This window comes from Eubalaena glacialis, chromosome 2, assembly GCF_028564815.1.
Source record: "Eubalaena glacialis isolate mEubGla1 chromosome 2, mEubGla1.1.hap2.+ XY, whole genome shotgun sequence".
Taxonomy (NCBI): Eukaryota; Metazoa; Chordata; class Mammalia; order Artiodactyla; family Balaenidae; genus Eubalaena; species Eubalaena glacialis.
In genome coordinates this window covers 192,538,900-192,551,416 of record NC_083717.1, presented here as the reverse complement: position 1 = coordinate 192,551,416, position 12,517 = coordinate 192,538,900, and the positions used below count along the sequence as shown (strand labels likewise).

At 50.9% G+C, this 12,517-nt stretch overlaps 1 protein-coding gene across 1 annotated transcript; it reads left to right on the top strand.

The window, feature by feature from the left end:
- Positions 1–4,125: 4,125 nt before the first annotated feature.
- Positions 4,126–9,662, top strand: HSP90AA1 (heat shock protein 90 alpha family class A member 1). Its single transcript, XM_061181274.1, has 11 exons — positions 4,126–4,241; positions 4,710–4,871; positions 4,964–5,330; positions 5,659–5,792; positions 6,090–6,410; positions 6,631–6,796; positions 6,965–7,155; positions 7,265–7,412; positions 7,638–7,906; positions 8,218–8,551; positions 8,858–9,662. The coding sequence occupies exons 2-11, from the start codon at positions 4,710–4,712 to the stop codon at positions 8,965–8,967; spliced, it is 2,202 nt and encodes a 733-aa protein (XP_061037257.1). The 5' UTR covers positions 4,126–4,241; the 3' UTR covers positions 8,968–9,662.
- The last annotated feature ends 2,855 nt before the right edge of the window (positions 9,663–12,517 follow it).

Genomic DNA, 12,517 nt, shown 5'->3' with positions numbered 1-12,517 from the left:
AGAACATTTACTAAGATAGACCATAATCTGGGCCATAAAGCAATAAAATAAAAGGATTCAAATCATGCAAACTATGTTCTCTGACCACAGTGGAATTAAATATTAGAAATCAATAACAAGGGCTTCCCTGGTGGCGCAGTGGTTAAGAATCCGCCTGCCAATGCAGGGGACACGGGTTCGAGCCCTGGTCTGGGAAGATCCCACATGCCGCGGAGCAACTAAACCCGTGCACCATGACTACTGAGCCTGCGCTCTAGAGCCCGCAAGCCACAACTACTGAGCCCGCGTGCCTAGAGCCCGTGCTCCGCAACAAGGGAAGCCACCGCAATGAGCAGCCCTCGCAGCATAACGAAAAGTAGCCCCCGGTTGCCGCAATTAGAGAAAGCCCGCGTGGAGAAACAAAGACCCAACACAGCCAAAAAAAAAAAAAAAAAAAAAATCAATAAAAAAGATATCTGGAAAACCTCCAAATATTTGGAAACTAACACATTTATAAATTACCCATGGGTCAAAGAAGAAATCAAAAGGAATATCAGAAAATTATTTAATAAACATGCATACAGCAGTTACTGTGTGCCAGGCCCTGTCTTGGGCCATTTCCAAAAACAGAATGTGCTAATTTAGGCCTCGTAACAACCCTATGAGGAAGACACTTTCATACCCATTTTTCGGACGCTGAACCCAAGGCACAGAGGGAGTAGGTGACTTGCCTGTGTCACGCAGATAGGCAGTGGCAGAGCTGGGATTTGAATCTGGGACACCTGCATCCAGGGTCCGTGCCTTGTGTCCCACTTTATCAATGGAGGGACACTGAAAGGTTTCAAATGGTAGAGAAAAATGGTCAGACTCCTGACAGCAAGATCACTTTGGGATGAGTTCCGCAAATATTTAGGAGCTACATCTGCAGGACTTGGAGGTGTATTAGAAGAGCGTTGAGGAAGCAGGAGATGGCTGGGTGCAAAAGGAAGAAGTGAGAGTGGAGGGCAGGGTTGGAGGGCTCAGCAGTGCCCACGCCTGGAGGGAAGGGGCCCCACATCCTGAGGACCTATTTACATCAGGGGATGGGCGGGGCCTGGTAGAAAGGTGAGATGGGGGTGCGCAGGGGTCCCTAAGGAAATTCTTGCGGAAGGTCCACTAGAACACTGAGAGGCAATGGTGTTTCAGGTGGAAGGAAGGGTGTATGCACGGCCCTGTGGGGGCAGCTTGTGGAGTGAGGTTTAAAAGGAGAGCGATGGGGAGCACAGTGGGAACTGAGCACCGGTGGGCTGGAAGGGGCACCCTGCAAGGCCCGGCAGGCCTGGGTGAGGAGCTTTCTCTCTGGAGTGACGGGGTGTCAGCCAGTGTCTGGGGAGTGTGTGCAGGAGGGGACTGACGGGGCCAGATCTGGGCTCTCACAGCTCGCCCCAGCTACAGAGTGGAGACACACCAGAGCGGAGGCAGGAATCAGTCTGGTGGCTACAGAGGGCTTCCAGGTGAGCGGCTTCCAGGCACTGGGGGAGGGGTGGGGGACGAGGATGGAGGAAGGTGGACGGACTCAAGAGCTATCTAGGAGATAGAAGTGGCAGGGACCACACCAGGTCCCCTATGGGGATGCCTGGGGTTCTACAAGGTGGTGGGATAGTCATCTGGCTAGTGAGCCCTGGAAGAAAGCCAGGTAGGTGGGGGAAGTGAGGTCAGCACCCGGGTCTGGAGCTGGAAGAGGGCCAGCGAAAGGCCAGGGGTGGGGGACGAGTCTGAAGAGGGGACAGAGGAGCGGCGGGGGAGAGGGAAACCCCAGCGTGCTGCTGGTGTAACCAAGCAGCGGGGTCGGGAGGGCACCGGCGGTTGGTGTGGAACCGGTCCCAGGCGTCAGGAGGGACAAGACCAAAACGACCCTTGTACTCAGAGACTGAGGTCGGCAGGCAGGCAGGCAGGGGAGAGCCGGAGCGCAAGAGGATTTGGAGGAAGGGTGTTAAGGCCGGAGCTTGCTGGGAAACCCTGGCTCCCCAAGCGGCCTCTGGAGGAGGGGAGAAAGCGCCAGAAACCGAGAATTTCACAGCCGGGGCTTTGAACGTTTCCTCTACAAGAACGCTTACACCTCCCGGGCAGTGGCCCGAGTGGAGTGGAAAGAAGCGGGCCGGGCCTCCGAGTCAGGAGAACAGGACGGCGGCTGCCGGGCTACAGGAGGGGAGCCCTTGCGCGGCTGCCAGTGGCAGTGGCGACAACGAAACTTCAGCGCTACCACCCCATCTCCCCTCCCCCGCTCCCTCTCCTCTTCCTCCCCCCTGCCCGCCCCCAGCCCAGGCCGCAGGGAAAACCCGGGCCGCCGGGAGCTTCCACACACAGCTGGGGCCAGAAACACGTTTTACAACGCACCCCAGCGAATGCTAACAACCCCCATCTACCCTCACCACGTGGCTGGTAGTTTCCAGTCTATTTTGCCTGTTTTAACGCTAGTCAGGACGCCCTGCGTCGATTTCAGTGCCTCCTGAAGAGTCTCCGGCCCCAGTGGAGAACCCTGTTGCTGGAAAAGCTGGGTTTCTCTGGAGACTAGGAAGTGGAGGGAGTTGTCAGTCAAGTTTGCTTACAACCTAAGGAGCTTCCAGATTGTTCCGGGGGGGGGGGCAATGGTGGGAGGAGCTAGAGACAAAGGAGTCGGTAGGAGGGGGATGGTTTACCGGGAGAGGCCTGGGCGGGGCAGGGGTGCGCCGCCGGGCAAGCCTCGGTTTCCTCAACGGTGAACAACCCCCCGCCCCCGCTTATTGACCTGGGTGAAGCCCAAAGACGCCACCCCGCCTCCAAAATTCTTCCAGCTGTGATCTGACACTATTCTAAACACGTTTGGAATTCCCATTTAGAAATTGGCTTTTAAAGCAAGTTAATCACCCAAACCATGAATTACATACTTCGTATGGAAACCTCAAACTACACAAAAGAATAAGTAAAAGAGATGAGCTTTACAAAATCATGATGCGTGTAGCTGGGTCAGCTTGCATGGTCACCACGTCCCGGAATTCCAGACTAGGGCCCGCAACGCGTTGAAGGATACGGTTTTAAAACAAACCAAAAGTAGGTACAAATCCCCAAGGGACTGAGCAAGAGCTGGGAGAATTCCATGTTTTGTGTCCGTTTCAACATTTCCTCCTGGGCACAGCAGGGCCTAAGGACAGGACCAGTCCCCAAATCCGAGCGGTGGCCTGCCTTGAGGTGGGGTCTATAGCGATGAGTGGGGAAGCCCTCGTTCCCCATCCCACCTCAGCTTCAGAAACAGCCGCATGGGAGCCCCACGAGGCCCAGGGGTCCCCTTTGGTCCCCATGCACATACGCGGGTCACCCCTCGCTCACACACCTCTGCACCCCACACCCAGGCCAGAGCCCCGGGCCTCTGCATAACGAGGCTCTGGCAAGCACCTGTTGCCAGAATTCCTGTACCCTGAACCCATAATCGCTGCCCCCGGCAAAAAAGTGCGCCCCGTACCTCCAGACCCGGCCCTGGACGCCCAATCGCTGCCCCGGGCCCCCAAACCCCTAACCGTGGCTTTGAGCCTCTGATCAGGACGCCGGGCGTAAACATGTGACACGGGACCGGACCCCTCACCCCTGCTTCGATTTCCTACATGCGGCCTCAAGGCCCCAAACCTGGCCCCGGGCCCCCAGTCTCGGGCCCTGACGGTGGAGGACCCGAAGCTTCCACAACCTGGGGACACGTTTTAACCACCGAGAGTTTACTTTTCTGCACTTCACACAGCCGCGAGCACGGGCACTCAATCCCCGGTCGCACTCCCCGCGGCCTGGACAGGGGTGGCGGTTCACCAGGGCGGCCGTTGGGCCGACGCGCGCCGAGCAAGGGTCGTGGGGCCGGGGCCGACGGCGCGCAGAACGCAGCGGGCGCGGGGAGAGGGCTGGGGGTGACGGCCCCAGAAGGCGCGAGACCTTCCCGAGAGTTTCAGGCCGCGCAGGCGCGCAAGAGCCCTGAGGTCCGCGCGGGCGCGCGCGGCGCGGCCGTGGGGGGCGGGGCGCGAGGGCGAGGGGCCGCGCGGGCCCGGGGTAGGGGGCGGGCGCCGTCCAGGGCGCAGGCGCAGGCGCGCGGCCGCGGCGGCGGTTGGGGAGGGTTCTTCCGGAAGGTTCGGGAGGCTTCTGGAAAAGGCGCCGCGCGCTGGGCGGGCACGCCTCTATATAAGGGAGGCGCGGGGACGGCGCGCCAGTTGCTTCTGCGTTTTGGTGCTGCGTCGCTGCGGAGCCTTTGCGGTCCTTTAGCCGAGGTGAGGGGGCGGAGGGGCTCCGCCGGGATCCGGGGTCGGACGGGAGAAGGCGGCGGGTGCACCCCCCTCCCCTCGGGGCCCCTCGGCCGGCGGCGCCGGGGCGGCCGTGGCGTCTCGCAGGCCTCGGGCCTGCAGCGGTTTCTCCTCCCCTCCCCCCCGCGGGAGCGGGCGGGCCTGGGGGCTCCGGGGAAGCGGGAGCGGGGGCCGCGGGGGCCGCGGAGGCCTGGGTTCTGCGCCTCGGGAGGAGTCCCCGGGCCCGGTTCCCGGCCGGGGCGGTGGGGGGCTTCATGGCGGAGTCGCGCGGGAGCGGCGCCCGTGCGGCCGGCGTGGGCTGCGGCGGCTTTGGGGCCCCGGAATGAGGTCATCCCTTTGTCAGCCGGCGCCTCGTGCGCGCACCGGCCTCCGAAGCGGGCGCGGGACGTGGCGGGACCCCGTCCGGCGGCCTCACTGGCTCCGTGTTCTCTCCAGATGCCCGAGGAAACCCAGACCCAAGACCAGCCGATGGAGGAGGAGGAGGTGGAGACGTTCGCCTTCCAGGCGGAAATTGCCCAGTTGATGTCGCTGATCATCAACACATTCTACTCGAATAAAGAGATCTTTTTGAGGGAGCTTATTTCAAATTCGTCCGATGTAAGTCTTTCAATGTAGAATTTGGATTTAGTTTCGGTATAGAATTCACCGTTTAGGGGCCTTGTGTGTAATCTTCTGTGTTTTTATAATAGGCTCTGGACAAGATCAGGTATGAGAGCTTGACAGATCCCAGTAAACTAGATTCTGGGAAAGAGCTGCATATTAACCTCATTCCGAACAAGCATGATCGAACGCTCACCATTGTGGACACCGGGATTGGAATGACCAAGGCCGATTTGATCAACAATCTTGGTACCATCGCCAAGTCTGGGACCAAGGCGTTCATGGAGGCTTTACAGGCTGGTGCAGATATTTCTATGATTGGCCAGTTTGGTGTTGGGTTTTATTCGGCCTATTTGGTGGCCGAGAAGGTGACCGTTATCACCAAGCATAACGACGATGAGCAGTACGCCTGGGAGTCTTCTGCAGGAGGATCCTTCACAGTCAGGACTGACACAGGTAGGCAGCTGACAGAACACCTTGCGGCGTCAGTCGTTTGTGGAGGGTGGGGCGCTGTAGGCAGTGGACCCCTGGAGGTGCTGTGAAGTTTGTGTTTAAAAAAAAAAGAAACTTGTGTTTCCCTGAAGTGTGATAGCCTGCCTTTGTGGTGGTTTATCTTGGCCGTTAACTGCTCTGGGAGTCTTTTCATTTGCAGTAAGGGTAAGCCCCTGCTTCATAGGCTGTTAAAATAACTACTGGGAGAGCTAAATTGATAGTAAGTATATTTCTTAACCTTGATTAGGCCATTGAGATTGACGTTGAGCTCGTTTCTCCATTTCCTTTTCAGGAGAACCTATGGGTCGTGGAACAAAAGTTATTCTGCATCTTAAAGAAGACCAAACTGAGTACTTAGAGGAACGGAGAATAAAAGAGATTGTGAAGAAGCACTCTCAGTTTATTGGCTATCCCATCACTCTTTTTGTGAGTTTCTGTACATTTTTCATGTAGGTAACCAAAGCAACTGAATTGAAATTTTTAGTCCTTAGAGTCTTTGATAAAAGAAGAGTTCTGAATTTACAGTATTTACTGGGCTGGTGGGTGGAGCTCTGTCTTACTTTGTCCAGGCACCCAGGGCTATTGAGATATATCAGAAACCGATGAGCAGCTTTCTGGCTACTTAATGTTTTCAGTTGGTTTTGGGTGTAAGTGCCTCAGTGCTGTTTAGCTTTTTTTTTTATTTCTGGGATGGAGAGGTGACGTGATTTACGTCTTTTGAAGGTGGAGAAGGAACGTGATAAAGAAGTCAGTGATGATGAGGCAGAAGAAAAGGAAGACAAAGAAGAAGAAAAGGAAAAAGAAGAAAAGGAGTCTGAGGACAAACCTGAGATAGAAGACGTTGGCTCTGATGAAGAGGAAGAAGAAAAGAAGGATGGTGACAAGAAGAAAAAGAAGAAGATCAAGGAGAAATACATTGATCAAGAAGAACTGAATAAAACAAAGCCTATTTGGACCAGAAATCCTGATGACATTAGTAATGAAGAGTACGGAGAGTTCTACAAGAGCTTGACCAATGACTGGGAAGATCACTTGGCAGTGAAGGTGAGTGCTGAGAGCTTCAAAGCTAGTGTCTCTCCAGGTGGTCTGCCTCAAACCGTTAAATTTGAGGGTGGTTTCTGGCAGCTTTCTCTTGCCCACTGCCCCATCCTTCTCCCAACGTCTTCAACTTATGTAACTGCAAGTGTTTGGCTGTGGGGTTTAAGAGGTACCTGTTGGTGAAAGTTGATTGCACTGTCTTGATCTTGGCTGTGTTTTATTACAGCATTTTTCAGTTGAAGGACAGTTGGAATTCAGAGCTCTTCTTTTTGTCCCAAGACGTGCTCCCTTTGACCTGTTCGAAAACAGAAAGAAAAAGAACAACATTAAGTTGTATGTTCGCAGAGTTTTCATCATGGATAACTGTGAGGAGCTCATCCCTGAGTATCTGAGTAAGTAGAGTTGGGTATAAAGAACGGTCACTGTCACTGGTCAAAGAAATTCATCCTACCAATTCCCGATTTTTAAAGGGGAAAAAATCATCTGTGGTTTTTCGGGTTTACGTTTCTGTCGCTTTTTGTCTTTGGAGTGACCGTGAGTGCATTTGCTGTTTGTTTCAGATTTCATTAGAGGTGTGGTGGACTCTGAGGATCTCCCTCTTAACATTTCCCGTGAGATGTTGCAACAAAGCAAAATTTTGAAAGTTATTAGGAAGAATTTGGTCAAAAAATGCTTAGAACTCTTCACTGAACTGGCAGAAGACAAAGAGAACTACAAGAAGTTTTATGAGCAGTTCTCTAAAAACATCAAGGTTAGTTATGAACACATTGGACCATTAGGACTAGGAATCAAACTGGCCTCTCGTTTTAAATGATTTTTTAATGCAGAGAAAGTCTTCCTAAAGCTAACCTATTTTTCAGCTTGGGATACATGAAGATTCTCAAAATCGAAAGAAACTTTCGGAGCTGTTGAGGTACTACACTTCTGCTTCTGGTGATGAGATGGTCTCTCTCAAGGACTATTGCACAAGGATGAAGGAAAACCAGAAACACATCTATTACATCACAGGTAATGGGCAGTAAATGTTAGTCGTGTCTTTGTGCTTGTCATTCCATAGGGACAGTTGGGTGTGTTTTCTACCCATGTGGTGTTACATATAAATTAGTAGGGGTTGATCTAGGCAACATAGTGTGAGCTAGCTCTTGTCTGTGGTTAGATCAAACTACATAGGAAAAAAACAAAAGGAAATGAAACTGCTTCCTGTTAAGGATCTAAAACTTTTTCATATATCAGGTGAGACTAAGGACCAGGTAGCTAACTCTGCCTTTGTGGAACGTCTTCGGAAGCATGGCTTGGAAGTGATCTACATGATCGAGCCTATTGATGAGTATTGTGTGCAACAGCTGAAGGAGTTTGAGGGGAAGACCTTAGTGTCAGTCACCAAAGAGGGCCTGGAACTTCCAGAGGACGAAGAAGAGAAAAAGAAACAGGAAGAAAAAAAGACAAAGTTTGAAAACCTCTGCAAAATCATGAAGGACATCTTGGAGAAGAAAGTTGAAAAGGTGTGTGAATACAGTCTTCTCACCTACATTTAAAAGGAGTGTCAGGTGTTTTTCAAACTGAAGTTTTCTTAACTAATAGAAAACTTTAGCATTCCCGTTTAGTGATGGATATAGATCTCAAGATCCTTAAAGACATCAAGTGTAAGAGAACTCACAGGAAGAAAGCGTTAGGTATCTGAGTTTGCAAATAGTATTTCTGATTCGTCAGTACTGAAGTTCCTTAAATGTTCCTAATGAAGCTGACAACAAATACTTACAAGTTAGAATATGAAATCTTCTTGGGCCTAGTTATCGCTGTGCTTTGATTACAGGTGGTCGTGTCTAACCGATTGGTGACGTCCCCGTGCTGCATCGTCACAAGCACATACGGCTGGACCGCAAACATGGAAAGGATCATGAAGGCGCAGGCGCTGAGGGACAACTCCACAATGGGCTACATGGCCGCCAAGAAGCACCTGGAGATAAACCCTGACCATTCCATCATTGAGACCTTGAGGCAGAAGGCAGAGGCTGACAAGAATGACAAGTCTGTGAAGGACCTGGTCATCCTGCTGTACGAGACGGCTCTCCTGTCTTCTGGCTTCAGTCTGGAGGATCCCCAGACACATGCTAACAGGATCTATAGGATGATCAAACTTGGTCTTGGTAAGCCTGTGCAAATACCATGTGTCAATACTCTTGGGGGAGAAGCTTAAACACATGACTGTTGAAGAGGGTGACGTAGCTTTCAGCAATTTGAACAAAGTTGGGCTGTCCCATTCAGTTTGGGAAACCCTAAGTCACATGAGTTCATGGGGTGTGAAATAGGCCTTTTGATTGTACAGGATAAAAAATGAAACAGGGTCATACACCCTGTAATTGCTCCGCCTTGGAAAGTGGGTATGAACCGGCGGTGTTGGGATAGTTAGGTGGCTTTAGGAAATCTCATCCACGGTGTTCATTTCCAAAAAGGTATTGATGAAGATGACCCCACTGCTGACGACAGCAGTGCCGCCGTGACTGAGGAGATGCCGCCCCTCGAAGGAGACGACGACACGTCCCGCATGGAAGAAGTAGACTGAGCTCTGCCTGAGGATTACGTGGCCGCGTGTTCAACACCCTTGTTTTCATTTCTTCTGATAATATGTTTTCAAGTATTTCTTTATTTTTGTTAACATTTAAAAACTTGTATGGCATGACAACTACTTAAGGGGAAGATAAGATTTCTTTCTACTAAGTGTGATACTGTGATACTTTAGGCACTAAAAGCAGAGCTAGTTTTTTTCTAGTTTGTTTCATGTTGGCTCATCTTAACAGATGGAAGTAGCGTGTGTTGTAAGGTGTATGTAACCTACGTTAACTTCATGGTCTGAAGTGTTTAGCTATCAAGCGGATTCTTTAGTAGACCAAATCTTCTGTCACTGAAGTGTTTTGAAGTATATACCTTGATGTTTAAAAGAAAATATTTCTTAAAGCAACTTTCATCTTCTGGGATTTACTTTTCAAACCTTCCGCCGCCTGTACTGACTGCATGTGCCAGGCCCCTAGCAATTAGTATATGTTCAACTGAACCAACTTGACGGGCGTCACTGTCCGTACAGAGGGCTTGTTTTCCAAAGAAAAGTGTTGTTGAGAGTAGCAAAATTACAAGCCTATCTAGGCATGTTGTAAAGCTGTTTGAGAAGTGACTCGGAGCAAGTTTTGTGAATGGAGACGTAGTGCTCAAGTCACATTTTGCTTTAAAAGTTGTAACAAATACAGATAAATTAAAAAGAAACTTATTTGAAAATGTCTTATTTGGGGGGGGTATAAATGACGGGATGGTCCCAGAATGTAAAATGTTAGGTGTGTACATCTTGCCTACGAGGAGTCAAGGAAGTAGATGATTGGTGTTGACTGCCAGAGTCTTACTATTGTGATCTGCCCAGGGTGCCCTCAGGTGGCAGGTGGGGGATGAGCATATGTTCTCGTGATGTGTCTTCTGGGGATTTTTGGTTTTGGTTTTTTTTGGCTGTGCAGCATGCAGGATCTTAGGTGGTATCTTAGTTCCCTGACCAGGGATTGAACCCACGCCCCCTGCAGTGGAAGCATGGAGTCTTAACTACTGGACGACCAGGGAATTCCCAGAGCATATATCCTTAAAAGACACAGATGAGAACAGGTGAATCTGACACTGTGTGTTAAATTTCCTAATAACAGCCATTCTCCCGTAGGATTTTCATGTCCAAGCTGCGCTTTGACGGTATTTGTGAAGCGTATCTGATGCTCTAAATACCGTCCCTGAACTACCCTGGCCTTATGAATGTCGGAAAGTTCTTTACCGCACCTACGTAATGAGTGCTACCTGACACCACCTCTGCTCCTGGGTCTCTGGTTCTTTACCGAGCGTCAGGCGAGGTGGGTGTAGAGAAGGTTGCTGGTAGCTGTGAGCAGCAAGTTGGAGAGGCGTAAGCTTTGGGAAGGTTGGTGGTAGCAGGTCTATACAGGATTTGGATGCTAAGCCTAAGTCCACATAAAGAGTGACAGTGATTAATAGGGGGCAGGGAGAGGACTTGAGTCTTTATACTGTGGAAGGTCTGTCACCTAGTGTTCAGTGGGTACCAAGTGCCTGGTAAAGTAATCGCCTTTAATCCTTATAATCTTCAGCAGAAGTTCTTACCTCCCGTTTGTCTAAGGAGAGAATTGAGGTGTCCACACTGTTCTGGAATTAGGAATTGGAAGGCCAGGGCAAAGGGGGAGTTTTCTTCCATGTTTCCCATGTCTAGTAGGAATATAGAGGATTCCACTAAAAAGGAGCATTTCAGGGAAACAAACTGAGAGCCTCTATAAATAGTCCCACTTAAAAAATCTCCCACTGAGCATGTTTTCCGAGTTACTGGAAAGCATTTATGGCAGATACGTGTACTTTGGAACTGTACTACCCCCAGAACTCGTGTGCCAGTGACTGGACCATGGAGACCGTGGATGCCCAGCCCCGGGAGGTGGGGGGGGTGGTGAGGAGTGGAGCTGAAGGACACACGAACACGACCTGGAGGTGACGCTCCTCAGGCTGGCGGGGTCTCGAGCCAGCTGCTGCCAAGTCCAGGGTTAGGTCCCACCCTGCCTAGGAGAGTAGCGAGTGCTGAAAAGCAGAGATAAAGGTGTGGTGCGAGGTGGAAAAGCATTCCTTATTCACAGATTATGTGGCTGTGAGGACAATCAGAAAGGGATCTACAAAATTGGTGTAAGAATAAATACAGCAAAATCCTAAGATATGAGATCAAATTGAAATTTTGTTAGGAGTTAACAAAGAACAGTCATTAATATTTTAAAATTCATAATACCATATAGGAATAAATTCTTTACAAGAAGTTTTGCAAGACCTGTATGCTGAGAACTGAGAAAACAAGAGACCTAGGTAAACAAAGTGGAAGAAGCCAGACAGAAAAAGCTACCTACTGTGATTGCATTTTCATAAAATTCTGGAAGAGGCACAACTATGACAACAAAAAGCTCAGTGGGTTGCCTGGCGCCAGGAGTCCTAGCAGGGACATAACTGCAGAGGGACAAGATTCCGTGCCCCAAAGCTTGAGGCGATGGCTGCACAGCTGTATATGTTTATTAAAATTTACACAAAATGGGTGAATTTTAACGGTGTGTTGTACATGAGCGTACATGATTAGCAAATGAAAAAAGCAATGCAAAGGTATAGAAAGCAGTCTACTGGGGTTCAAAAGGGACTGAGCCGGCCATGTGCCTGCACCTCATTACTTGTAAATTGGAGCCAATACTACCTTAGAAGCCTGTCTGGCACTCGCCAGGTAGTGGGCTTAGCAGGTGCCTGGTCAGGCGGGACCTTTCCTCCTGTTCTGTGAGTCCTGTGAGGTTGCCTTACTTACTTGGGCTCAGGTCCGCAAGTGCCAGCCCCCTCTAGCTTACTGTGCCCTCGCTGTCTCTCGGGCCTCAGAACTTTCAGTAGTTCCTACCAAGCACGGATTTGTCATGTTTTGATTGAATGCCACCGAGGGACCAGCCCTGCACACAGATGAGAGGTGCATCGCTGGGGAAGGTGGCCACAGTGAAGGCCATGGAGCCCCAACTGAGGTGGAAGCCCAGAGCGAGGAGGGGTCAGCTGGTGGGGCAGGGCTGGGGAGGGGGTGCTCCAGGAAGGGGGTGGCAGCTGATACAAAGCTGACCCCACTTCAACAAAGAAGTGGGGGGCTTCCCAGCATAATAAGCAAGGCTTGAGAGGCTGGATGCGTGAGATTTGGGGAACACATGGGCGTCTGAGAAGAGAAAGCTGGAGGATGAAACTGATTAACTGTGTGTGCCTTGAACGTGAACCATTAGCCTCGGGCTTGGATTGGAGACTGTCCAGCAACTTAGCCAATGGGAAGGCAGTTGCTGTGGTCTGCCATGGGGCTGCTTTTTTTGGACAGGGGGCCCCATGCCCACCCCTTGAGAAACATCCTCGATACCAGGAATACTGAGGGGATTTGGTAAGTCAGCTCCACCAACTCTGAAGTTGTTTCATCTTCATGAGGTGCCCCTTATTCCATTTTATCCTACAGGTGGGAAGAATCCCACTGATGGTACCAGGGCGCAAGCACGCCAGCTCCCACTGGGTTCTCTATCCCGCAGCCCCCGAGCTAG

What these genes read in the sequence shown, in the direction of transcription:
- HSP90AA1 (XM_061181274.1), top strand. Translation starts at nt 4,710, where the DNA reads ATGCCCGAGGAAACCCAGACCCAAGACCAGCCGATGGAGGAGGAGGAG. An exon ending in TGGAGAAGAAAGTTGAAAAG is followed by an intron (nt 7,907 to 8,217) that starts GTGTGTGAATAC and finishes CTTTGATTACAG; the next exon opens with GTGGTCGTGTCTAACCGATT. An exon ending in GATGATCAAACTTGGTCTTG is followed by an intron (nt 8,552 to 8,857) that starts GTAAGCCTGTGC and finishes ATTTCCAAAAAG; the next exon opens with GTATTGATGAAGATGACCCC.